Below are 25337 nucleotides of genomic sequence, written 5' to 3' on the forward strand. Positions count from 1 at the left end.
ATTCCTGTTCCTGTGTAATTTTAGTACAGATAGGATCTCTCTCTCCAAGTGCTAAAACGTCTCCCATTGACTCCAATGCAAAAACGCCCCCCATTGACTCCAATGCACAAACGCCTCCCATTGACTCCAATTCAAAAACGCCTCCCATTGACTCCAATTCAAAAACGCCTCCCATTGACTCCAATTCAAAAACGCCTCCCATTGACTCCAATGCAAAAACGCCTCCCATTGACTCCAATGCAAAAACGCCTCCCATTGACTCCAATGCAAAAACGCCTCCCATTGACTCCAATGCAAAAACGCCTCCCATTGACTCCAATGTAAAAACGCCTCCCATTGACTCCAATGTAAAAACACCTCCCATTGACTCCAATGTAAAAACGCCTCCCATTGACTCCAATGTAAAAACGCCTCCCATTGACTCCAATGCAAAAACGCCTCCCATTGACTCCAATGCAAAAACGCCTCCCACTGACTTCAATGCAAAAATGCCTCCCACTGACTTCAATGCAAAAATGCCTCCCACTGACTTCAATGCAAAAACTTCTGCCAATAGCAATCCTATGTGAACACTTATCTCCACATGCCACTCTACTCTGTCACTTGCGAGTCTGGAATGCACTGCTGCAAACTCACACACTTTTTGTAATGGCATCGCATCTATTTGAACCACCTTAATAAGGACACATTATCTAGCCTGTCATGGGATTCTGTGAGTTTGAAAATGCATCCAGAATCACATATGTATGAACTAGGGTGCCTGCATTCACGCCTGAGCATTTTGTGATTGCAGCAGAATCGCTGCAATTGTGCACGCGATCACAAAACTCAGGTTCAAGTGCTATTTTCAATGGCACCTAAACCGCAGTGCAATTTTGCCACAATTGTGGTGCAGCAAAATCACACTGGGTGAAGTTTGTCACCCAAAAGAAGCTACTGCTCCTTCTTTGAGCGAAAAGCTTCACAGGATGTGAATTGCTGTACAGTTAATTGCACGGCAATTGTGGAAAATTGCATTGCATGAAGCTTGTCGCCAAAAAGTAGCTCCTGTTCCTTTTTTTGGCAACAAGCTTCATGCAATGTGATTTGCCGTGATTGCTGCAAGTAAATCACGCAACAATCACAGCAAAACCTCACCGCGTTTTAGGTACCATTAAAAATAATGACACCTAAAACCGTGTTTTGCGATTGGAGTGCGGTTTGAGATTGCGGGCAGAATTGCAGAGATTGTGCCTCAATCCCAAAACTCCCGGGTGTGAACGGGGCACAAAGGAGCGGACACCAAAGCTTAATTTGATTGCACAGCAGGTGCTAGTACTGAGCAACCTAGTGCTTCCATGTGCGAGGGTAACCTGAAGGAATACATTTTTTTTTTTTCCAGAAAGGGGCTGGACCCTTATTTACTTGCTCAGCAGATACCCTTACAGTGCACCTAGAAAGTATTCACAGCGCTTAACTTTTGCCACATTTTATGTTACAGCCTTATTCCAAAAAGGATTAATATTTTTTTCCTCAACATTCTACGAACAATACACCATAAAGACAGCGTGAAAGAAGTTAGTTTTGAAATTTTTACAATTGAATACACATAAACGAAAAAAAACCTCACATGTACATAAGTATTCACCGCCTTTGCTCAACACTTTGTTGAAGCACCTTTAGCACCAATTACAGCCTCAGGTTGTTTTGATCATGAAGCTTGGCACACCTATTTTTGGGCAGTTTCTCCCACTCTTCTTTGCAGTACCTCTCAAGGTTGGATGGGGAGTGTCGGTGCACAGCCATTTTCAGATCTCTCCAGAGATGTTTAATTGGATTCAAGTCTGGGCTCTGGCTGGGCCACTCCAAGACATTTACAAAGTTGGCCCGTAGCCACTCCTTTGTTATGGGGGCTGTGTGCTTTGGGTTGTTGTCCTGTTGAAAGATGAACCGTTGCCCCAGTCTAAGGTCCAGAGCGCTCTGGAACAGGTTTTCATCAAGGCTGTCTGTACATTGCTGCATTCATCTTTCCTTCCATCCTGACTAGTCTCCCAGTTCCTGCCACTGAAAAACATCCTCACAGCATGATGCTGCCACCACCATGCTTCACTGTAGGGATAGTATTGGCCAGCTGGCAAGCAGTGCCTGGTTTCCTCCAGACATGACACTTGGCATTCAGGCCAAAGAGTTCAATCTTTGTTTCATCTGACCACAGAGTTTTGTTTCTCATGGTCTGAGAGTCCCTCAGGTGCCTTTTGGCAAACTCCAGGCGGGCTGCCATTTGCTTTTTACTGAGGAGTGGCTTCCGATCTGGCCACTCTACCATACAGGCCTGATTGTTAGAGTGCTGCAGACCATCGGGTGCTTGGTTACCTCCCTGGCCGAGGCCCTTCTCCCTTTGGCCGGGCGACCCACTTTAGGAAGATTCCTGGTTCCAAACTTCTTCCATTTACGGATGATGGAGGCCACTGTGCTCACTGGGACCTTCAATGCTGCAGAAATTTTTCTGTACCCTTCCCCAGATCTGTGCCTTGATGCAATCCTGCCTCAGAGGTCTAGGGACAATTGCTTGGACCTCATGGCTTGGTTTGTGCTCTGGCATGCACTGTTAACTGTGGGACCTTATATAAACAGGTTTATGCCTTTCCTAATCATGTCCAATCAACTGAATTTCCCACAGGTGGACAATCAAGGTCTGGAAACATCTCAACGATGATCAGTGGGAACAGGATACAGAGCTCAATTTTGAGTGTCATGGCAAAGGCAGTGAATACTTATGTACATGTGGTTTTTTATTTTTAATAAATTGCAAAGATTTCAAAACAAACTTATTTCATGTTGCCATTATGGGGTATTGTTTGTAGAATGGTGAGGAAAAAAAATGAATTTGGTCCATCTTGGAATAAGGCTGTAACATAACAAAATATGGCAAAAGTTAAGTGCTGTGAATACTTTCTAGATGCACTGCACTGCGGTGCTGGAGACAAGCAGGGAGGTGAGTAGGAGATAAACAGGACAATGTTAAAAACATCAAAAGTTTAAGTCACTATAAAGGTCCTTTCATTTTTAAAAGCCCCAGAAATTCTTAAAGCACCTCAGATTTAAATACGGTTTTTGTTAAAACTATTTTTTTTTTTTATCAGAACAAGTATATTATCATGAGGGACAAGTAGACTGGGACCCCAATTTAGTCCCTGTAGTCAATAAAATGTGTCTGCACTGTGGTTGCATTGTCAGTTTTGAAAGTATGACCTGATTTCAACTTCACCAAAACAAACAAATCAGCATGGTTTTTCCCCATTTTTAGAACTGCCACATTGTGCAATAAGATGCTGTGAGATCTGGTTTAGTTCGTTATCACTGAAGAAGCAGACATCCATTACAAGAACACAACAGGTGTGGTCATGTTAATTAACACTTGAGACCGCACAGCAATCTCACCATTATAGTTCAGGACACATTGCTTCCTAGAGCAATAACTAGAAGAATTTATCTTAAAAATCAATACAGAGTAGCCTCATTCTGTAAATCAAAAAATGACAAAAAAAAAGCCCCTCAACCTTCCTACCAGGGTTGTGTTTGATGACATTCCTTAGTGCTTCCAAAGCCATTTCAACCCTCTGCAGTCTGTCTACGTGCTGATCAGACTCCACCTTGCCAGTCTGGGTTATAGCCATTAGCGTATGAAGGTACTGTGCTTGAGATCCAATGTAATCCAGCAGACTTGCTGCAAAAGCTTTTGGGACCTGTATACACAGCAAATGCATGTTAGCTTCATATATACAACACATATATACAGTTGTGTTCAAAATAATAGCAGTGTTTTGAAAAAAGTGATTAAAGCTCAAAATCCTTCTAATAGCTTTTATTTCCATACACACAAATGCATTGGGAACACTACACATTCTATTCCAAATCAAAACATGAAGAAAAATATATCAAATTTGTGTTCCTCTAAAAAAAAAATTGAAGAAAAGTGAATATTAGATTGTTCAAGAAAATAGCAGTGTTTGTATTCTTCTTTACAAACTCAAACATTCACTATATAAACTGAAAAATGTTTGAAAATTTTGCTTTCCTTTGAATCACTTAATGAATATTTAGTTGTATAAGCACTGTTTCTGAGAACTGCTGTACATCTGTGTTGCATGGAGTCAACCAACTTCTGGCACCTGTGAACAGGTATTCCAGCCTAGGATTACATTCCAGAGTTCTTCTCTATATCTTGGTTTTGCCTCAGAAACGGCATTTTTGATGTCACCCCACAAGTTTTCTATTGGATTAAGATCCGGGGATTGGGCTGGCCACTCCATAACGTCAATCTTGTTGGTCTGGAACCAAGATGTTGCACGTTTACTGGTGTGTTTGGGGTCGTTGTCTTGTTGGAACACCCATTTCAAGGGCATTTCCTCTTCAGCATAAGGCAGCATGACCTCTTCAAGTATTCTGATGTATTCAAACTGATCCATGATCCCTGGTATGCGATAAATAGGCCCAACACCGTAGTATGAGAAACATCCCCATATCATGATGCTTGCGTAACCATGCTTCACTGTCTTCACAGTGTACTGTGGCTTGAATTCAGTGTTTGGGGGTCGTCTGACAAACTGTCTCTGGCCACTAGACCCAAAAAGAACAATCTTACTTCCATCAGTCCACAAAATGTTGCGCCATTTCTCTTTAGGCCAGTCAATGTGCTCTTTGGCAAATTGTAACCTCTTCAGCACGTCTTTTTTTCAACAGTAGGACTTTGCGGGGGCTTCTTGCAGATAGCTTGGCTTCACATAGGCGTCTTCTAATTGTAACAGTACTCACAGGTAACTTTAGACCTTCTTTGATCTTCCTGGAGCTGATTGTTGGCTGAGTCCTTGCCATTTTGGCTATTCTTCTATCCATTCGAATGGTAGTTTTTCACTTTTTTCCACGTCTTTCAGGTTTTGGTTGCCATTTTAAAGCATTTGCAATCATTTTAGCTGAGCAGCCTATCATTTTCTGCACTTCTTTATATGTTTTCCCCTCTCCAATCAACTTTTTAATCAAGGTACACTGTTCTCCTGAACAATGTCTGGAACGACCCATTTTCCTCAGAATTTCAGAGAGAGATGCACTGTAACCAGCATGTACAACATTTGCTGCCTTCCTTCCTTAAATAAGGGCAATAATTGCCACCTGTTTTTCAAAGAATGAACGACCTCACTAGTAGAACTCCACACTGCTATTATTTTGAACATGCCCCTTTCATTTAGTGATTCAATTACACAGAATCAGCAGCATGCATGTCATGACTGTTGGGTCTGTTGGATTTCTATTACTCTACTACACCTGCTAGCAAATTATTTGCCATGTAGAAATATAATTTCTACCAAAAACAGTGATTGATCAGGTTAGTGATGTCTGACTGCTATTATTTTGAACACAACTGTAGATCTAATTCTATTTATGACAGGAGTATTTATACCTCCATTTCTACTACATGGTGCAGGTTGCTAAATATAAAGGGCAGGAATGCCTGAAAGTTGCTATATTAACCAGATTCCATATCTCCTGGAGAAAACAATTTACGTATTGCTGAGAGTCTCCCAACTTGTACTTAGGGCTCTAGTGTAGTAAGAGATGTATTCACTAGTACCAAACAGGAGTAGAAAAGGACAATGATAATTTGTTAATGGGTCTTTAAGAAAATGGAAGCGATCTACAGTATGTTTTGTACAAATAATTCTCAAATGTAAAGTTTTTTCGGCACTACCCAGAATATTGTGTAACGTTTCCCTGTATGTCATTACGTGGCCTCAGTATGCAAACTGATACTAGATATTCTTTACTGACCATCTCAGGTCGACAGTCAGTTTTGTTTGGAAAGCACTCACCTCCAGTTGGAATGTCGGTTGTTCATTATATACCCGTACAAAAATCTCTCCAACAATGAGCTCCTTGGCATGATCACTGAAAACAAAGTCGGCTCCATAGCTTTTATCACATTCCCCCTAAAAAAGGTCAAATAGATACTCAGCAAAGAAAATGTATAATGTAAATAAGGTGTTAATATAAAGTAGCTAGACAGGAAGCCAGATAGACAAACTGAATGATGTATTAAACTTGAAAGACCAACGTGACCATACACTATACAATCTCCATCAGATCTGCCATCAGCCTGGTATGGTAAGTGGTATGAGAGCCTGCCTGATTGGATAGAAACTGAAAGTATTGATTAGATCTGTCTCCATATTATAAAGTTTTGATCAATCCAAAAGAGATTATACAGAAATAGTTCAATCAGATTGTATAGGGTATGGCCAGCTTTAAGGAAATCCACAATTAAAGTCATGGACCTGTAACTAGTAAGACAAAATATAAAAGATGATACAGGCTGGAGATGAGTTTTGGTGTCCTCCAAACTCACCTCTATCAGAACATCTAAATCATGTTTATTTTTCTACTGGCTCCATTCAGCTGTGGGCCATGACATTCCTTGCCCAGCAGTACACGTAAACAAAGCGGCAAGATGCTGGTGACATCGGTGCCCTTATATGGATACATGCCCTTACTTAGTCAATGTTACTGGCTAAATACAGGCATATTTAAGGGCACTGATGTCACCAGCATCCTGTCCATCTGTATACATGTGCTATAGGTGGGAAATAAACCAGCGATTTAGGTGCTCAAAAGGACGTTCAACCTCATCCCCAATACAGGCCATGAAAAAACATTCTTTAAATCTAGATTTGCCATGATCGCTTGACTTTTGCATTTAAAGTAGAAGTTCATTCAAAAAAAAAAAAAAATTACAAATGCACATTTTTTTGCAGGTAAAAAATGTGCCTTTATTGTTTTTTTGTTTCTGGAGCCTCTAAAGCATTGTACCAGCGATAGCTGGTGCTATGCAAGACACCTGCTGACCTGTTAATGTATCTGTGTGCTCGTACATACTGTACGGGCAAGCAGATACTTACTGAAAGGAAGACTCAAGGAACTACCACAGCACTATACAACGCCATAGTAATCCATTGAGAACTACAAGCTGACAGCTGCAAAAGCTGTCAGAACTTGAAGTGTTCTCATTCACAGAATACTGTGAATGAGTGACAAGGGCGGTGGGTGGAGTCCTGCACGGCTACGTTTTTTTAAAATTGTGACAGCTAGCAGGGGGAGAAAATCCTCTGCTAGTTGTTGCAACAGGGATTAGGGGGGTGCAGGGGCTGGTCCATTCGTAATATGTTACACCCTATCGGTATAACATGTTATGAAAGGTGAACTTATCTTTTAAGACAATTAACCCAGCTGATTCTAACAACGTATAACAGAGAAGTCCTTCCCTTTTCCAAGAATTTACTCAGTTTCTCAGCAAGAAGATGCTGCTTATTCAAGAGTTCGGGGACATTTTTAAAAGATCTATTGCTAACATATAACCCTATACTATAGACTTCATATTCCTGAGAGGTTTTACTATTTGCATGGCAACAAATATTATGTGGAAAATGGTCTTTTGTTTTGTGTGTACATGTGTGTTACCCTTCTTGTCATGCTTTCTTGTTCAGCTTCAAGAAACTCCAGCAGCTCTGCTCTTGTGCCATTGTTCCATATCAGGTAGGGGCTTTCTGTGTTGCTGTTCAGCATTTTTAGGATCTGCAATGAAAACAAAAATAAATAAACTTGCATACTTTCAAGGTGATGTGATGGGCTCTGCCATAAACATCCATCCCTTCCGTTAAAGTGGATATTACGGTAAAAGGTTTTTACCCTAATGTATTCTCTTCATTGGGGTTAAAAAAAAATACCTTTCAAAATCTCAACCCCCCCCCCTTCCCCCAACACTTGCCTAAGACCGATTTAGATGCAGCATTCCTCCCTCTCTCCTCTCAATGGAGACCTGGCAACAGTGGGAGCCACTGGCTCCTGCTGCTGTCAGTCAAAGCCTGTGAGGAGAGAGAGGGGGGCACACAGCCCAGCTTACAATGGGGGCACCCAAAGATGAGGAGGGGCCAAGAGTGCCAGCAGGGGACCCCAGAAGGAAATTCGGGGCCACTCCATGAAAAACCACAGCACGGAGCAAGTAAATCTACAGGCACTTCCTGAGTTACAAACATCTGACTTACATACAACTCAAGAACGGAGGCAGCATGATGTCACACTAATCCCAGAAACTGCCAAGCAGCCATCTTGCTGCTCACCCCATGCTGCCACCTCTTGTCCAGCACAGCTGTCTGCAATCCCACATCACTGCATGGCCAATTAACCCTTCCCTAAGCTATCCAAAATGTAACAATTTATTGGCTGGAGCTACACTTAAAAATTGTACCTGTTCCAGCTTACATACAAATTCAACTTAAGGAAAAACCTACAGAACCTATTCTGTTCGAAATCTGAGGACTGCATATAAAATGTTTGTTTGAAAAAAATAGTAACCTTTACAATCACTTTAAATATTTATTTGTAATACATCAATAACAAAGTTTTAAGTTTAGAAAATTTGTATTTATGACTCAGGCATCTATGGCAAAAAGCAAAAGAATTACCTATAATTTTCAGGAACAGTGTCACAAAGGAACACACACACCTGGTACTATCAAAGTTTAGTATTAGGCTAATCAGAGACATACTATAAACATAACCACAGTTAATACAAATACTAAAGCCGGGCTTGTAGAAAATAATGGAAAAGGTGACCTATAATACTCATGTATAACATAAAACATATAACAACCATGATTATTAGACAACAGATGCGTCCATAGACATGTACTATATAGTACCTCTGCAGGAGAAGACACAGATAGCTTCCGAGCTATATAAGGGGTGAGCATCCCAGCCAAGCTTTTCTGTATTGTAGGGTTTTCTGGTGTTGTCAACTCTCCAGGTAAATAACCACCTAATCGGCTAACTGCATGAAGACTGAGCTTGGCAAGACCATTGGCAACTTCCTGTTATGCACACAGAAATAATGCACCAATCAGAGACCTTCTGAAAACACAATTATTTAACTCATTCTCTCAACAGGTCACATTATATGGTAGTACCTGTTGATTAGTGTCCTCATTCTTCTGAATTCCACTCTCCTCCAAGGTAAAGTCATAGTTGAAAGGATAAATAAGTAAATGCCACAAAATCCCTGCATGGAACAAGTGTGTCTGAAGAAAATAATCCACAGCAAAGGAACTAACGCATTCCACTGCCTGTGCAGCTAATCTTTGGACCCTCTGGAAACAAAATCAAATATATTTTATGGTGATTAAAAGGCATATTGCAGTGATATTAATCTCACATTTTTCAAAAAATGCACTATACTTTGTATGTCAGTGGCAGAAATAGATTCTATGAAAATGACAAAACTAAAAGTAGCAAGAAAAATACCCATAATTTATTATTGTTTGGAAGCCAATTTAGTCTAATTCTACTTTTGCATTAAAAAGTAAAAATGTTGTCTCTCAACACGCTTCACTCTCCTCCAATCCCTACTGCACTCATTTGCTATTTATCAAGTTCACCATGCCTATGTCTGCCAATTTACTTATCCGTACACAGCCCCGGAGACTGTATAACAGAACAATGCTTGCAATGGTGAGGGCTTATTGAGAGTGAATCACTTCGCTCTACTGTCCCAAAAGAAAGCAGTGATTTTCACATGACCACGATGACTAAATGCAGCTTGCCATTGCCATGATTGCTCTGATACACAGCCTCCAGGGCTTTGTGCAGGGTAAAAACTGTACAAATCCATAAATAAGCAGACACACTGGTGACTGTGAAATTTACTAAATAGCAAACAACTGCAGCAGGGACCGGAGGATTCTGGAGGGTTTTGAGAGATAACATTCTCATTTCTGGATGCAAAAATGGAATTACCTGATAAAGTGTTTGTAAAAGCAAAGATTCAGATACAGTGGAGAAAGGAAGACTGCAAGGAGTCCACCCCGCTGCGGAGGTTCACCCCTGTATTTGTCCTGGTGATCAACATCAACAAGACGAAAAGCAAAGGCTAAATTTCAATGTTGTCATGACAGCAAAAATCTTCCAATCGGGGCAAATATTCTGGAGAAACTGTCATAATATGGCAATTCCACAAATGGTGGGAAAATTTCCTCTTATGTCCTGTTGCATCTCCAAGACAGGGAGTAAGTTAAAATATCCCCAGCAAGACCTAGACAACAAAAACAACCTGAAACCAAGTTTGTAAAACTAGCCTACAATCTGATTACACTGTAAAAAAACAAAAAACAAAAACAAAATCTGACTGTCAGATTGTTAATTGTGGTGAATGTCTATGAAAGGGGTGGAACCTGAGGCCAAACATTTCTTGGCATACTAGCATCAATTGGTTGCTAATCCCTAGTTTATTACTACTTAAACACTGATACAGTTAAAAAGTGTGAATACAAAATTATAGCAATATCTATTACTACTCAGCTTAATCTAGATATTATTATTATTATACAGGATTTACATCTTTACATAGCCATGTTTCAGTCGGTTTAGAAATAGGAAAGATTTGAGTAACACCGAAGGCTTATAAAGCCTGGGCTGCATGTTTAATAGGATAACACAGCCTTACCTTGCCATAGTACAAAACTCTGCAGAGGTCTTTAATGATATTTGGCATCTCTATAATCTTCTCTCTGCATTCTTCAAACTGAGCAGCAACACTGTAGCACTTGCATATATGTCCACACACCTGACAATGAATAGGTATTTAAAGAGTCAAAGAAACAAGCAAAATAACTTTCCTCATATAGTATATTAACATTTAACCACTTGTCTACCGGGCACTTATACCCCCTTCGTGCTAAATCCAATTTTCAGCTTTCAGCGCTGTCGCACTTTGAATGACAATTGTGCAGTCATGCAACATTGTACCCATATGAAAGTTTATCATTTTTTCACACAAACAGAGATTTCTTTGGTGGTATTTAATTGCCACTAGGTTTTTCATTTTTTGCACTATAAACAAAAAAAAAAATTTTTTTCCTTTGTTTCCATTATAAAATTTTGCAAACAGGTAATTTTTCTCCTTCACTGATGTGGATGGTGCTGCACGGATGGACACTGATGAGGAGGCACATATGATGCTGCACTGATATGCAGCAATGATGATCACTGATAGGCGGCACTGACAGGCGAACACTGACGGGCGATACTGACTGGCAGCACTGATGGGCGATACTGACTGGCAGCACTGATGGGCGATACTGACTGGCAGCACTGATGGGCGATACTGACTGGCAGCACTGATGAGCGATACTGACTGGCAGCACTGATGGGCGATACTGACTGGCAGCACTGATGGGCGATACTGACTGGCAGCACTGATGGGAGGCACTGATGATCAGTGCCGATCTGCTCAGTGACAGCTGCCGGTTATCGGCAGTACTTTCCTCACGCTCTGAAAATGTGAGGAAAGTGCTACCAATAACTGGAAACTGTATGTACTCCATGATCTGTTGCGTCATTGAACACAGCTGATCACGTGGTAAAAAGCCGCTGTGATTGGCCTTTTACCTTATCTTGTGGTCAGCTGTGTCCGTAGGATACAGCGATCACGGAGAATGCCGGATGTGCGCCGCTGGGGATGCGTTCTGGGAGGACATCATACGACACCCTCCCAGAACTGGGTAACACTGTAGCCATCATTCAGCTATAGCGTGGTTACTAAGCGGTTAAAAATAATTTTGATACATATTATGAAGCTTATTAGGACTGAAGGTCCTGGAATAGTAATATTTGAAAAGTTGTTGAAGATAAGACATATATTTATAAGACATAAGGGCCATATACAGTCACTGACCACTTTATTAGGCACACCTTGCTAGTGCCAAGAAAATATCCCTCACACCAGTACACAACCAGCCTGAACTAATGATACAAGGCATGATGGATCCATGCTCTCATGTTTACGCCAAATTCTGACCCTATCATCTGAAGGTTGCAGCAACCAGTCTGCCCAGTCTCCTCTGACCTCAACAAGGCATTTTCGTCAACACAACTGCTGCTCACTGGATATTTTCTCTTTTTTGAACCATTCTCTGTAAACCCTAGAGATGGCTGTGCGTGAAAATCCCAGTAGAGCCACAGTTTATGAAATATTCAGACCAGCCCGTCTAGCACCAACAACCATGCCGCATTCAAAGTCACTTAAACCGCATTTCTTCCCCATTCTGATGCTTGGTTTGAACTTCTGCAAGTCGTCTTCACCACGTCTACATGGCTAAATACATCGAGCTGCTGCCATGTGATTCGCTGATTGCAATCTGTGTTACCAAGCAATTGAACGGGTGTACCTAATAAAGTGGCTGGTGAGTGTACATTATGAACAGCATTATGAGCAATAATTTAAAGCAACCAATATTGGCTATTGGCAGTCTCCAGGCTACTTATGAGGCAAAACCTTAGGGAGGCCAAAAAGAACACATTCATATGAAACTATAACACTACAATGTAGAAGCTCAATATCAATTTTCTGTTACCTGCACAGGCATGTCATCTGCTTTACTTGATCCAGTTAACACTGAAACACAGCGTGAAAAAGCCTCTTGTAGTACCTAAAGCAATATTCAAATGCAGTTTATGATTAAAAGCAGTTTTGATTCTTCTTAATGGTATTAATTTCAGCAAATACCAGCAACACACTTGTTACAATCTGAGCAGTTGCCATTTTAATCAACGGTCTATTTCTTTATTTGGTAAAGAATCAGTGATTTAGCAGTATGAGGTGTAAAATTCTAAACTAAAAAAATCTAAAAAAAAAAAAAAAAATATAGGACATTTTCATAAGACAATTTTTCATTGTTGTGGCAACATAACTGACAGTTTTTAAAGGTATTCATTACCCAGTGGGGTTATAATATAAAAGGAAAGAAGATCCTAAATTTGTTTGGGTTTTTTTTCCATCTCTTTATGTTTAAAAACAACCACACAATCATTGCTGGTCAGAGTAATTTAAATCCCTCAAACCTAATGTAATTTAAACAATCCCGCTGTCATTGATGGTTAGTGGCACTTTACCCCCACACCCCCTTCCTCCCAAAACAAAATCCATGATCACTGGTGGTCAGGGGAACTTTAAAGTGGTTGTAAAGGCTCAAGGCTTTTTACCTTTATGCATTCTCGGAGGACCCCAGAAAAGAAGGATCAGAGCTGCTCTGTGAAAACCAATGCACAGAGCGAGCAAGTATAACATGTTATACAAGTAAAAAAAAAAATTGGCACTCCAGAAATACACATTCACCTCCTCACCATTTTTCTACAACATAGCAGGGCAGAGGGGGTTAATTTCTGCAGTTTACAGACTTATAATAATATTGTACCTCTATGCCATTTTCCCTCCTGAGTTCTTCTGCATTAAGGGCTGAGCAGTTGACTGTGTGAAATGCAAGCTCAGTGGCAGCAGGCAACAGAGATAGCTTAGAGAAGAGTAGGTCATCAGAAGTCTCCATGGTGATCGTTTTAATGAGCATGGGATAGCCAGCATATTTGTAAGGCTGAAGGTCTAAAGAAAGTAAAAAGTACACTTTTTACAAATTGTTCAATAGTCACAATTTTTTACAGTATGCATAACATAAAAGACCTAAAAAAAAAAAAAAAAAAAAAAAAAAAAACTACAATTACTACTGATATGCAAGAGGATTTTTTCAGATCAGCCTAGAGTGGAAGTAACCCTATCAATTTAACAGTTTTTCCCAAAAGAGTTACATTCAAGACTTGCCATGAATGATAGCAATGCATTGCTTGCACACGCAAGTGAATTATGAAGCCATCAATTAGCTGGTGACATAACTAATCACATGTGCAGCACCAAGGCAACTGAAGATTAAACAGAGTGTAAGATAGCAGCTTCCTTGAATATACAAGACTCAAGGCTCCTAAATGAACTTGTTTTGGCAACACAGCACACATTTTTAGACTCCATATGGATTGTCTGTGGTTTTATCCAGCCAAAGGATACTTCATGTAAACCCAATATCCATCACTATGTAAAAACACATTACTACTGAAGTGTAAGAACCTAGTGTTGCATGCAAGTGGCTGGCTCTATCTTCAAATGAGTTTCTCTGAGCCAGGAAGGAACCTGGACCGCAGATACAAGCTGTAAGCAGAGTCTGCACTGGGTGCCAAGCCTAAGCTCTAGCCTAAATGCCAGGAAGGGCAGAGCTTAAAGCGGCTTTTTCATGACGAAAACACTAGTTAGCTGGCTGTGTCTGACTTAAAGTGATTGTTAAGGGGTTTTTTTTAATTAAATTACAAACATGTTTTACTTACCTGCACTGTGCAACAGTTTTGCACAGAGCAGCTCTGATCCTCCTCTTCCTGGGTCCCCAGCTGGCACTCCTGGCCCTTCCCCCCCTTTCTAAGTGCCCCATAGCAAGCCCCTTGCTATGGGAGAACTTGTGTAGGCTTGATCCCAAACTGCGCTCTGTGTCCCCATTGGCACACACAGTGAGGCTCGACCCCAACCCCTGCTCTCTTCTCACAGGGTGTGATTGACAGCTGCAGAAGCCAATGGTTCCCACTGCTGCCTCCATGGCCATTAAGGACAGAGAGTGCACAGAAAGCGGCACCAAACCCACTGAATTAACTATTTCCCAAAACACGTTCAAGGCATGCTGTGAATGATAACTGTCACAGTTGCTTGTGATCACAACTAAACTGTCAAATCATCAAATGACTGGTGTTATAACTGATCACATGTGCAGCACCAAAGGAAGCAATCCAAAAAGAACAGGACACTTTTTCATAAAAGTACACTGGAACAGTGTGCACATATCAGGAATATGAAATGTTGGGATTACATACTCTTTAAATGAGTATCAGAAAAATCATCAGATACTTTTTGTACTTAATCCAGGCCAGACAACATCAAAGCCAAATCACATAACAGCATTTATCATTGACAGCCTCCATGATCCTCTTGTGACACGGTCACTTTAATATCGTTCAAGAGGGAGGTCTAGGCCCCATGTGCTCTCTGGGACAAAGAATCAATGATCTTCACCTAGCACAAATAAATAGATATAAAAACATTGTTTATTGTAGATTTAAAAATAAAAGATCAATTTGTTGCCAAGCTCAACACTGATCATTTTCTTTGCAAAGCCTGTAAGGGATTTTCAATAGTGTAGTTACCTGTAAAAATTAACCAGTGTACTTCCCAATACCATGATACTGAATGAAAATAAAATATACACACACACATACATACATACATGCATACACTTTTGGCATCTATATTTCTTGTAAATTAGATGTAGCATTTTACCTTCCTTATGCCTGTTGAAAAGTATGCTCTGAGTTTTAAGAATTAAAATTATATTTTCTGGGTCTGGTCCATCTACGATTTTGGTTGACTTTGTACACAGGAACTCATAAGCTTTATTAACTTTTTCAAACATGTCCTGCAAAAAAATAAAGTGAAAAAACCCAATATACTTTTAAACACATCCTGCAAAACAAAATATTTTTAAAAGGTAGTCAATTAATGAAAATCAATTAGTTGTTTTTTGAGGAAGTGCACAGTTAAACCATTAAAAATCTTTGCCAAGAATTTATTTATTTTTTTTACATTTTTTTAATTCAATTCTATGTTGACAAAACACATTTTTATGTCTGAAAATATATAGCAAGCATGGCAAGAATTCTAACCTGCTCAATTAATCTTCTGTCCAACAGCAACTCCTACAACTGAGGTCAATATCTCTTGCAGCTGTAATCTCATGTCTCGGATTGCCTTAAAGCAGAACTAAACGAATGTAGGTAGGTGTAAACGAACACACATCCGTTTACATCTGCAGCTCCATAGAGCGCAATGGATGATCTGATCAGGTCTGCCTAAAAAATGGACGGACAGACAGACCTGATTGGTCCACCCATGTGAAAGGAGTCTAACAACACTCTCAATGGAATGGTCAATCCATCAAATGCCTGGTGTCATAACTGATCACAGGTGCAGCATCCTCACAACTGCAGATCACACAAAGGCTAAAGTGGCAGCGTCCTCGGTTGTAGAGGGATAAGAGGGCTTAGTAACGCTTCAGGAAAATTATCCAAGAATTAAAAATAAGGTGCATACAATCTGGCAACCTAATACTGTTTAAATGTTAAAACTATCCTTAAAGCCTAAGTGGAGCTAAAATACAGCTTTTGATTTAATCAGCAACACTCTTCTTGCTGTGTTTTTTATTCCTGTAAGAATGAAGCATTGCAATAAATGTGCTATAAGAATGTTCTTGTTACAATGTATCTAGATTAGATCTCTAACATGCATATAGTATATATACCCGCACAGTGTGTGTGTATATACATATACATACACACAAATACATACTGTATATATAAATACACCCCCCCCCCCCAAAAAAAAAAAAAAGAAACCTGGAATGCTGTAAAAAACAGTGCAATGATTGTAAATTGATGGCAAGTTGTGACAGGGCCATGTTTACCATGGTGTAGCATCCCCGCTTCTTTAACAACACTATGTAAATATCTGGGAACGGAGGAGACCAGCTGCTGGAGTTTTGGGAGATAAATGTTGTCCCATTCTTGCCTAATATATGCTCAACAGTCCTGGGTGATCTTTTTCATATTTTTTGTTTTAAGATGCACCAAATATTTTCAGTTGGTGACAAGTCAGGATTCCAGACAGGCCAGTTAAGAAGCTGAACTCTTCTACTACAAAGACATGCTGCTGTCATAGATGCAGTATGCGGTTTTGTATTGTCCTGCTGAAATATGCAAGGCCTTCCATGAAAAAGACATCATCTGGATGGGAGCATTTGCTGCTCTAAAACCAGGACATATCTTTTAGCACTGATGGTGTCCTTCCAGATGTGCAAGCTGCCTATTCTATACCTACCAATGCACCCCCATACCATCAGAGATTCAGGATGTTGAACTGAGCACTGATAACAAGCCAGAAGGTCCATCCCCACATTAGTCTGAAGGATGCACCCTATTGGAATAAGTCTGAAAATATGTAACATACACAAAGAAAAATGTAGGAAACACATTTCAGGGCATTATACAAGTACACAATGAAATCATAGTGGACCCAGGTACATTATAATCAACAGGAAGGTAAAAATAGATCAAATTCCTGATCTGCATAAGTAACAACATCAAGGAAAGCGCTTAATATTGCTAAAACGACCATCTGAATACGAACAAAACACAATGAAAGACTAGACTATTGAATAGAGTCCAAGACTGCAAGTGGGAAGGTGGAAATGAGAACAAGGACCAGGGGAAGGGGGCAAGAAGGAGAGACAAAGAGAAGAAAGAAGGATGGGAGGGGGTCCCATGGAATTGTATGTTGATGATCTTTGCTTGCACAGTGGCAATGATAGCAGGATCAAACTTTTAGGAGAGTAGCAGAGACTCATCAAAGTTCGGAGGTAAGAAATGCATTACCTAGGACCACCACAATATTTCATATTCCAGACTTTGTCCAATAGGGTGGCTTCAATTTTAGCATGGATCATTGCCTGAGTTATTCTGTTCTTGGTCTCTACTATGTTAAGAGAAGAAGAATTCCAGGCCTTCACTATTGTTTGTTTGGCTGCAGTAATTATCTGTATCAAAAATGTAAACTGCATGGAAGCCAGGTCTGATGGGCACGTGTTGAGGTGAACTATAAGTGGTTCAGGAGTAATCGAGGCTAAGAACAGCCTGGAGATAATTAGGAATATTTCTGCCCAAAACTGTTGTACAATGGGGCATTGCCACCAAATGTGAAGGTGCGTGCCCACCAAAGCAATGCAGCAGGTAGTTTGGGGCTATTTTGGAAATTCTGGCAGGAACCACATACCATTGGGTTAAAGGCTTATTTTGTCTTTAAATATACTATTAATTTTTTGGACTCAAAAAAAAAATGATACTTTAATTATTTCAGTATCAAAAGTAATCACAAAGTTATAGCTCAATTAATTGAACTATAGCTGAAATGTAAAAATTGCCATGATCGATAAGGGAGATACAGATAAAAGAACTGAAGTAGTTAAGAAAGGTTAGCAGTATAGGTGTTTTATACAAAATGCAGATGCAAAATAAATACAAACCCTTCCTTCAGGATTCTTGTCTGGATGATATTTCTGCGCGAGTCTAAAGTATGCTTTCCTGATTTTACTCTCATCTTGCCTAGAAAAAAAACAAAAAAAGTATTACCATGTATTTAAGGATTATTTGTTCTGTTAAATGTGTTGTTCATTTTACGATGTAAGAACATGTTAAAGCAGCTGAGACATTTAAATATTACTTCACTGATTTGATACATTTGTTATGCTTTCTTTAAGGTGTAATATCTACAATATATTCACACACTGACCTACAATTCTCCTTCATAAGACACCATCTAAAGTTGCCAATGTTTGGAATACTTGATAAAAGAACAAAGTGAATGATTAAGAGTTGATTCTGTCAATGTCAAATGTATGCCAAACCAATGGCAGGACCTTGATTCAACAACAAAAATTGCTGATATTTAGTTTTTGTCCATTGGGAGGATTTTTACAAATTTTTGGTCTCTGAGAAGCCCATACAAGAAATGGGAAGGTAGACATGGGTGACAAATGCATTGTCAGTATATGAATCCCCTATTTAGGCTACTAAAGATAATGTCTTTGCTACTGTTGGAGAGATTTGAGAGAAGTCTGGGTAAAACTCCCCAGTAGGGACACAGAATGCAAAAAAGACCTGAAAGATGCTCTAATTATTCTCTACTCTATACATAACTAAAAAAGTTTTGCATGAAGTTTAGCTTTAAAATGTGAACAGAGACTTCCTAAATTAGCACCATGATGATTTTTTTTTTTTTTTTTTTACTACCGGCAGTACCAGACCTGCGAACCCACAACACCTTCATGTTTTGCAATAAAACACAGATTCGACATCTGTAACTTACTGTCCTTGCCCTTTTGGAAGACCGAGAACCTCATAAGCATCCTCGATTGACATGGTTGGAGGTTTTTTCTCTACTTCTTTTTTCCATGAGTCTAAGGTGTCTTTTAGCAGTTTTACCTGTGCAAAAAAACATTTAATAAAATTCTTGTTATTCGTGTCAATGTCAATACCAAAAGAACAATACAAAATAGAGTATAAGAACACACATAACTTAAATAGATTAAGTAGACATGACTTACAGGATCTTTGATGGGCCAATTAGGAAACCTGAGAGTGTCACAGAAATGTTTCAGGTAGTATATGTTGCAGAACAATTCATTCTCCAGTTGAGGGTAGTTGATCACTGGAATAGGGCAATACTGATAAAGTGCTCTTGTGTTACTCTGAAGGCGAGGGCTGAAGTCAGCTAAATGGGCAGCAATTTTCTCAATCATGAGACGTCTGAAAATAGTCAACATGTAGAGGCATAAATAAGTGAACCATGGAGAATTAAATAACTGAGGAGTTTCACTGACGTTAAAGAGCTTTGAATTAAAATTAAAGTGTACATATACTGTACTATACATGATCAAGTAACATTCCCATGATTATTACATGCAGAAAAAAAAACAAGAAATACACTTTTCGTAGTGAAATTTTGCACACCTCATCTCACTGCTCCATATAGCCTCTGGAGTATCAAATTCTCCAAGAAATATTTCTGAAAATTTCTCAGACTCGTAATTTTCCAGATAGCACACCATAGCTTCAGGAAGAATATGGCCAAGTATACTCCGCTGAAATATATCAGGCCCTTTGCTCTGTAACAAGAAATGTAATTTTACCAATGGAAACAGCAATTTGATTTATAGAGGATGCCCAAAGCAATGTCAGCAGATGAACTCTGCAGGTTTATCATACAAATATGAAGATGGCCATTGTAGAAAAACAAATAGCCTGTATGCCTTCCCTGGGATCTCTCTCCAGACTATACTGTAGGTGAGCAATATAGACTGGTACAAGATCTGCCCCAGCTTCCATCTTGAAATCTGACAATGAAAAAGCAGCAGCAGCACAATAACCAGATTTCCACATTGCTTACACCTTTCAGGAAGTTTTCCAATGTAATATGGATGAGATTGTGATTGACGGCAATCTTTTGATTACAAGATGTTCATGGTCTGATATACAGAAATTAATATGCACATTTTATCTTTTCAGACAAATCTAGCATTGTCTGTAAAACTGCACTCACAAAGCATTTTAAAGAGAAAATAAAATTATTACTTATTTCAGGTACTTTTATAGCGCTATATATATATATATTTTTTTGTGCATTCACATCTGTCCTTAACCCTTTGAGGACCCTAAGGTTTTGGAACGCCAGAAGAAACAATTTTTTTGTTTTTAACGTTCGTACACTTCAGTTGCTGTAACTAAGCCATTTCATGAAATAATTGGGAAAAAGCTAGATCCATTTGTTGTTTGTTGATAAGAACTAACATTTTGACTCAAACCAAAAAAAAAAAAAAAAAAAGTTTTAAGTTCTTAATCAGATGATACATGCAATTACAAACATGGGACAAATACGTCCCTTGGTCCTCAAAGGGTTAACCCTCAAAAAGCTTACAGTCTAAGGTCCCTAACCTACATTCATACATACACATACTAGGGCCAATTTAAACAGGGTCCAACTAACCTACCAGCATGTCTTTGGAGTATGGAGGGAAACTGGAGTACCCGGAGGAAACCCACGCAGGCACAGGGAGAACATGCAAACTCCAGGTAGGTGGTGCCGTGGTTGGGATTTGAACCAACGACCCTAGTACTGCCAGGCAGAAGTGCTAACCATTTAGCCACTGTGCTTCCGCAAAATGATTTTATACCTTTGTGTAACTGAATATAATCAGTTGTGTGCAAATTTTAGCTTCTGCTATTGACCTCAATAAAACAGCTGGTGCAAATACACATATAAATTAACAACTATGCATGGGCTGCCAGAGCAATTAAAACAAGATAGGAACAAGTATTATCACAAGATGATGACAGAATTGTCACAAGAATCAAGTCAATATAGGTAAATAAGTGGTATGAAATATGCATCGAGTTGTCAATGTAATGAGATACATTGATTATAAGTTTATAAGTCTAAGGGCCAGTTCACATCAGAACACGGTGTGGGAAACCTGCGTTTCATTCACGTTTTTCGCACTGCACTTACGATCTGCACGTGTCACTGTTAACACCCCAAATGTTTATAGTAATGTTATAGTAATACCATGTGATCCACTCATGCATTTTATAAAGTAGTGTGTGCACTACTTTTGGTGCAGTCCCACATGAATTCAGTCCATTCTAATGAACAGGCTGAAATTGCACTGCACCCAGATCGTGAATAGCAAAGGAACGCACAAAGTGTTCCTATGTGATTCATGGTGTAAACCGAAACCAAGCAAATATTTGAGCATGGTCCATCATCTTGGGATACCAGAAGGGTCCCTTTCGAAACACAGTTAAGTAAATAATGTCCTATTTACTACAACATTTTCAAAAGTCACAGGGTTTCCATAACTAATACTGACCTCTTCTGATCTGAAAGCTTGCTTGGTATGAGTGTACTTCAGGAACCTTTATAAAAGAGAAATGAATTACATAACAGTATGCATTAGCATTACAAAAAAATAAACAGATAATAAAAAATAAGATATTTTTGATACATGCTGGAGTTAAAACACAACATATTTCTCAGAGATTCCAAAGAGAGATGACTACACTTGTAAGCCTAGACCTGCGCACCAGTGGCAAACTCTTTAAGATGATGTTTGGCAAAACTTCTATTAAAAATGAACTTTCCTTTTTAAACCGCAGACACTATAATTTTCTAACACTACTAAAAAGAAATAAAATGTAATTTCCTTATATTTATGGCAATTAAAGATATTCTGTGAACAGAATATGTACAGAATGTAATTTCTTGCTCTTATTAGCTTGCAGCTTTTTCTAGTCCTAGAAAGAATTTCTCACAGCTTTTGTATGCCTAAAGTAGATATTCAGGTTGCAGTTTCTTTTTTTATTTTTGTAGTACAATTATTGATCAGGTGATAAGGAAGGGAGATCTACCCACAATCATGAAAATGGTAAAAACGCTACAAAGGCTTATCAGTTAGATCCTCAGTCATGTTTTTCACTGGTATTCAGAGCTTTGTTACTGAGATATACCTTCACTTCTTTTGTCCTGGTTGACATTTTACCAGACAAGAAGTGACGGTAAATATACAAAACACAGACTGAAATAGAAACTCAGGAAAAAAAACCTCAGAAACTGAACACTGGATGGTAGTAAAAATCTCCCCGTTTCAACAAAAATCGTGGGAATATCTAGTAACACCATTGTAGGATGAAAAAGAAGAAACTGCCTTTGCGTCACCTCCAATGTCCCTAGTATGATACTTTATACATTTCTGGAGAGTGACCTACCCCCAAAGAAGCCAGGAATGCATTAGCATTTTATACAAAAACCCTTTAAAAACAATGTTGTACTACTTAACAGTGTCACAATATGAATCAGTATAAACAGACTATATGATAAAATTAATTTTAATTAATCCGACCTATACTAACTATAACTGTAAAAATTAAAATGAGATGCTGAGTCAATTAATCAAATCTACTCTTTAGCAAACTCTATATGAATTTACAGCATAATACAATTACATTGGCTTGTGTTTTTAAAGTGGTTATTAAGGCTTAAAGATTTTTACCTTAATGCATTCTCTGAATTAAGGAAAAAAGAAAAACCTTCTGTGCCACAGGATTTCCACCTTAGGCCTCATGTACAATGGACGTTTTGCCAACTCTCCTAGAAGCCTTTCCACCTGGCAGCAGCATTTTGGCAAAAAAAGGTAACACATTTAGGCGCATCAAGCGCTAGAGCATTAATTAATTTCATTGGTCAGAATAATAATTTATCTGGCCACTGAAATGAATTACCGCTCAAGTGCCAAACGCTGCTGCTCCTGGACTCACTGGCATTGGGTTTTCTTTCTTCTGCCTCTAAACACCTCTTCAAGCTTATGCATGCATGGACACATATGCTAACATGAAGGGACATTTAGAAGCAGACTAGAAAAAAAAAGAAAAAAAAAACAGCCACCCCTAAGAGCAGCTGAAAAACATCCAGTGTGAATTAGACCTTATACACACCAGAGCCTGATCTCAATCTGGTGCTGTGCCCGAGAGCAGCGGCTCTCTCCACAGGGCAGACTGATAACAGCAGGAGCCATTGACAACTGCTGTCAATCAAATCCTGTGACAACGGGTTGGGGGGGCTGAGCCGAGCTGCCTGTGTCTATAGACGCATAAAGTACAGCTTGGGATGGAATCTGCACAAGTGCCCCCATAGGAAGCAGCTTCTTATGGGGGCACTTCCTAAAGAGGTGGTGCCAGGAGCATCAATGGGGGATTCCAGAAGAAAAGGCAAGTATGACACAATTTATTATTTAAAAACAAAAAAAAAGGTTACAATCACTTTAAATTTCAAATGTGTGTTAAAACAGGTGAGTTAACTATCTAATGCAGGGTTAGATGGTCGAGTTGGATACTTTTCTCTGCTTGAATGGTACATGCAATCAATGTATAACGAAAAATCATTCTTCAGTTGCAATATTTTGCACTGGTGTCTCCTTATCTTTTTATTCTTACAAACCATATAGATAAAAGAAATACTGTAAGTAAACAGTCCTTCACCTGTAGTTTGGCCTGGATGGCTACCACTTACCTGGCTATAGGAAGCACATTGGAGCCGGTATACATCATTATAAAGAAGAACACTCCAGTGAGATAGAAACGAGGCAGCTGGGGATTGTCTTGCATGATGTGATAGAGCAAAATGGAAACTTTCTCTACCAGGATTGGGTCAAATGTCAGCAAAAGCTATAGGTGAAATGAAAAGAAATTTCAGCTGAGGCAGAAGACTCCAGCACAGCTCCCATCCCTCTCCCCCATGTCCCCACAAAAAAAGTTAACAGTAACTGTCATTTACAATGTAGGAAGACGGTTTAACATAGCTCAAAACAGAAAGTGGGATGGGAAGATCTTGGTATGATCCAAACCTTAAAGTGGTAATTTATTTTTACCTATAGGTAAGCCTATAATAAGGCTTACCTATAGGTACAATAAATATCTCCCAAATGTGTATAGGAGATATTTCCTTTAGCATCAGCAGGTAATGTCACCGCACTGGGCTTTAAATGAACTGTGCCGCGGCTCTGACTCCTGACTTGGCCATTTATACAGCCGATGCCCGCCAACCTGGAAGGAAGACTGGGTGAAGACGAAAGCACCTACAGCGGTGAAAGTGCTCCGCTAGAGGGCTTAGTGTTCAGGTAAGTCTGTCATAATGTGCTAGTATGCTGTGCACATTATGACAAACTGCCCGAGGGCCCAATTTTTTTTGGGTGCGGATTAATACTGCTTTAAGTATTACTGACCTGTGTGATGTGTGGAAGGCAGGTATTGTCAGTCAGCAGTCTTTTCACTTTCGGTAAAGGTCTAATAATGGCATTGTCTTCATCACTAAACAAAAAATAATCCCATGAAATTAAAGCGAATCAGTTACTGACCTGAACAAGTACACAGAATTCTGACTACACTTGGACTTGTTGGTTCTACATCAGTCATCCAAAAAAATTGAGGCTAGGGCTATATAGCAATTAAATCCCTTATGCTATTGAGAGTTTTAGAAGAAGTAGGGGTTTGGATTTTTTTTCCCCAATTATACTTACCTAGGTTGATGCAGCATCGGTCCCATGCTGCATCTCTCCACTGCTGGCTCTAAGTGTGAGAACTGACTGCTGATCCCTGAGTTCTCACAGCTGCTCTGAACAGAGAGCAGTGACTCTGTCACCATCAATTGATTAAAATCTCTTACAGAAATGAATGCTTAACTTCCTTTCTGTTCCTAGTCCTTCCCACCTCAGTGCTTGCCACGCATCTCCTCTCACTCCTAACAGACCTTCTTCATAGTGAGCAATTTACGCCAGGTTCATTTTAGTAATTTCATGGGGTTTCATAACTACCCCCACTATACCACAATATACATTTTTTAACACCACCATTATCTCCTGCAAACCTAACTATATATCTCAGTGAACCAAGATTACAGTCTTCATTAATCTACCTCAGACACTCATCTTGATTTCTCCTACACAAGCCCCCATCATTTCTGTGTTTGTAGCTCTACATAACTATTCTACCAACGTATTTTGTATAATTTGATGCTATGTACAGCCTAATATTTTTTCTTGAAAAACAATAAAACTATTGAAACAGAAAAGGGTGTACCGAATACAAGTGTTCAAGCAAAGATTCAGCTTTATATCACTTTTGTGTGTACGGGGGCTTGGTCGGCATAATTGGGTTCTCAATGCTAGGCTTGGAAAGCTTACACGTTAGATTTATACGAGTAACCAAAATGACCTTAGATGCAAACAGTATCCTTA

General features: G+C 39.4%; 1 protein-coding gene across 1 annotated transcript in view; it reads right to left on the reverse strand.

The window, feature by feature from the left end:
- DNAJC13 (DnaJ heat shock protein family (Hsp40) member C13) overlaps window positions 1-25337 on the reverse strand; it is a gene marked incomplete at its 5' end in the record, with an annotated part of 109844 nt that overhangs the window by 57378 nt on the left and 27129 nt on the right. The window contains 16 exons of the mRNA XM_089672551.1: window positions 3548-3725; window positions 5847-5963; window positions 7489-7602; window positions 8730-8897; window positions 8994-9173; window positions 10526-10645; window positions 12435-12509; window positions 13275-13456; window positions 15224-15359; window positions 18018-18096; window positions 18860-18975; window positions 19098-19299; window positions 19504-19658; window positions 21420-21465; window positions 23615-23769; window positions 24327-24411. Of these exons, the coding sequence (XP_089528677.1) occupies window positions 3548-3725; window positions 5847-5963; window positions 7489-7602; window positions 8730-8897; window positions 8994-9173; window positions 10526-10645; window positions 12435-12509; window positions 13275-13456; window positions 15224-15359; window positions 18018-18096; window positions 18860-18975; window positions 19098-19299; window positions 19504-19658; window positions 21420-21465; window positions 23615-23769; window positions 24327-24411 (2108 nt within the window). The remainder of the gene's footprint in view (window positions 1-3547; window positions 3726-5846; window positions 5964-7488; window positions 7603-8729; window positions 8898-8993; window positions 9174-10525; window positions 10646-12434; window positions 12510-13274; window positions 13457-15223; window positions 15360-18017; window positions 18097-18859; window positions 18976-19097; window positions 19300-19503; window positions 19659-21419; window positions 21466-23614; window positions 23770-24326; window positions 24412-25337) is intronic.

The sequence above is a fragment of the Staurois parvus genome, unplaced genomic scaffold (assembly GCF_062004578.1).
Source record: "Staurois parvus isolate SC_StPar_1 unplaced genomic scaffold, SC_StPar_1.0 ptg000130l, whole genome shotgun sequence".
Taxonomy (NCBI): Eukaryota; Metazoa; Chordata; class Amphibia; order Anura; family Ranidae; genus Staurois; species Staurois parvus.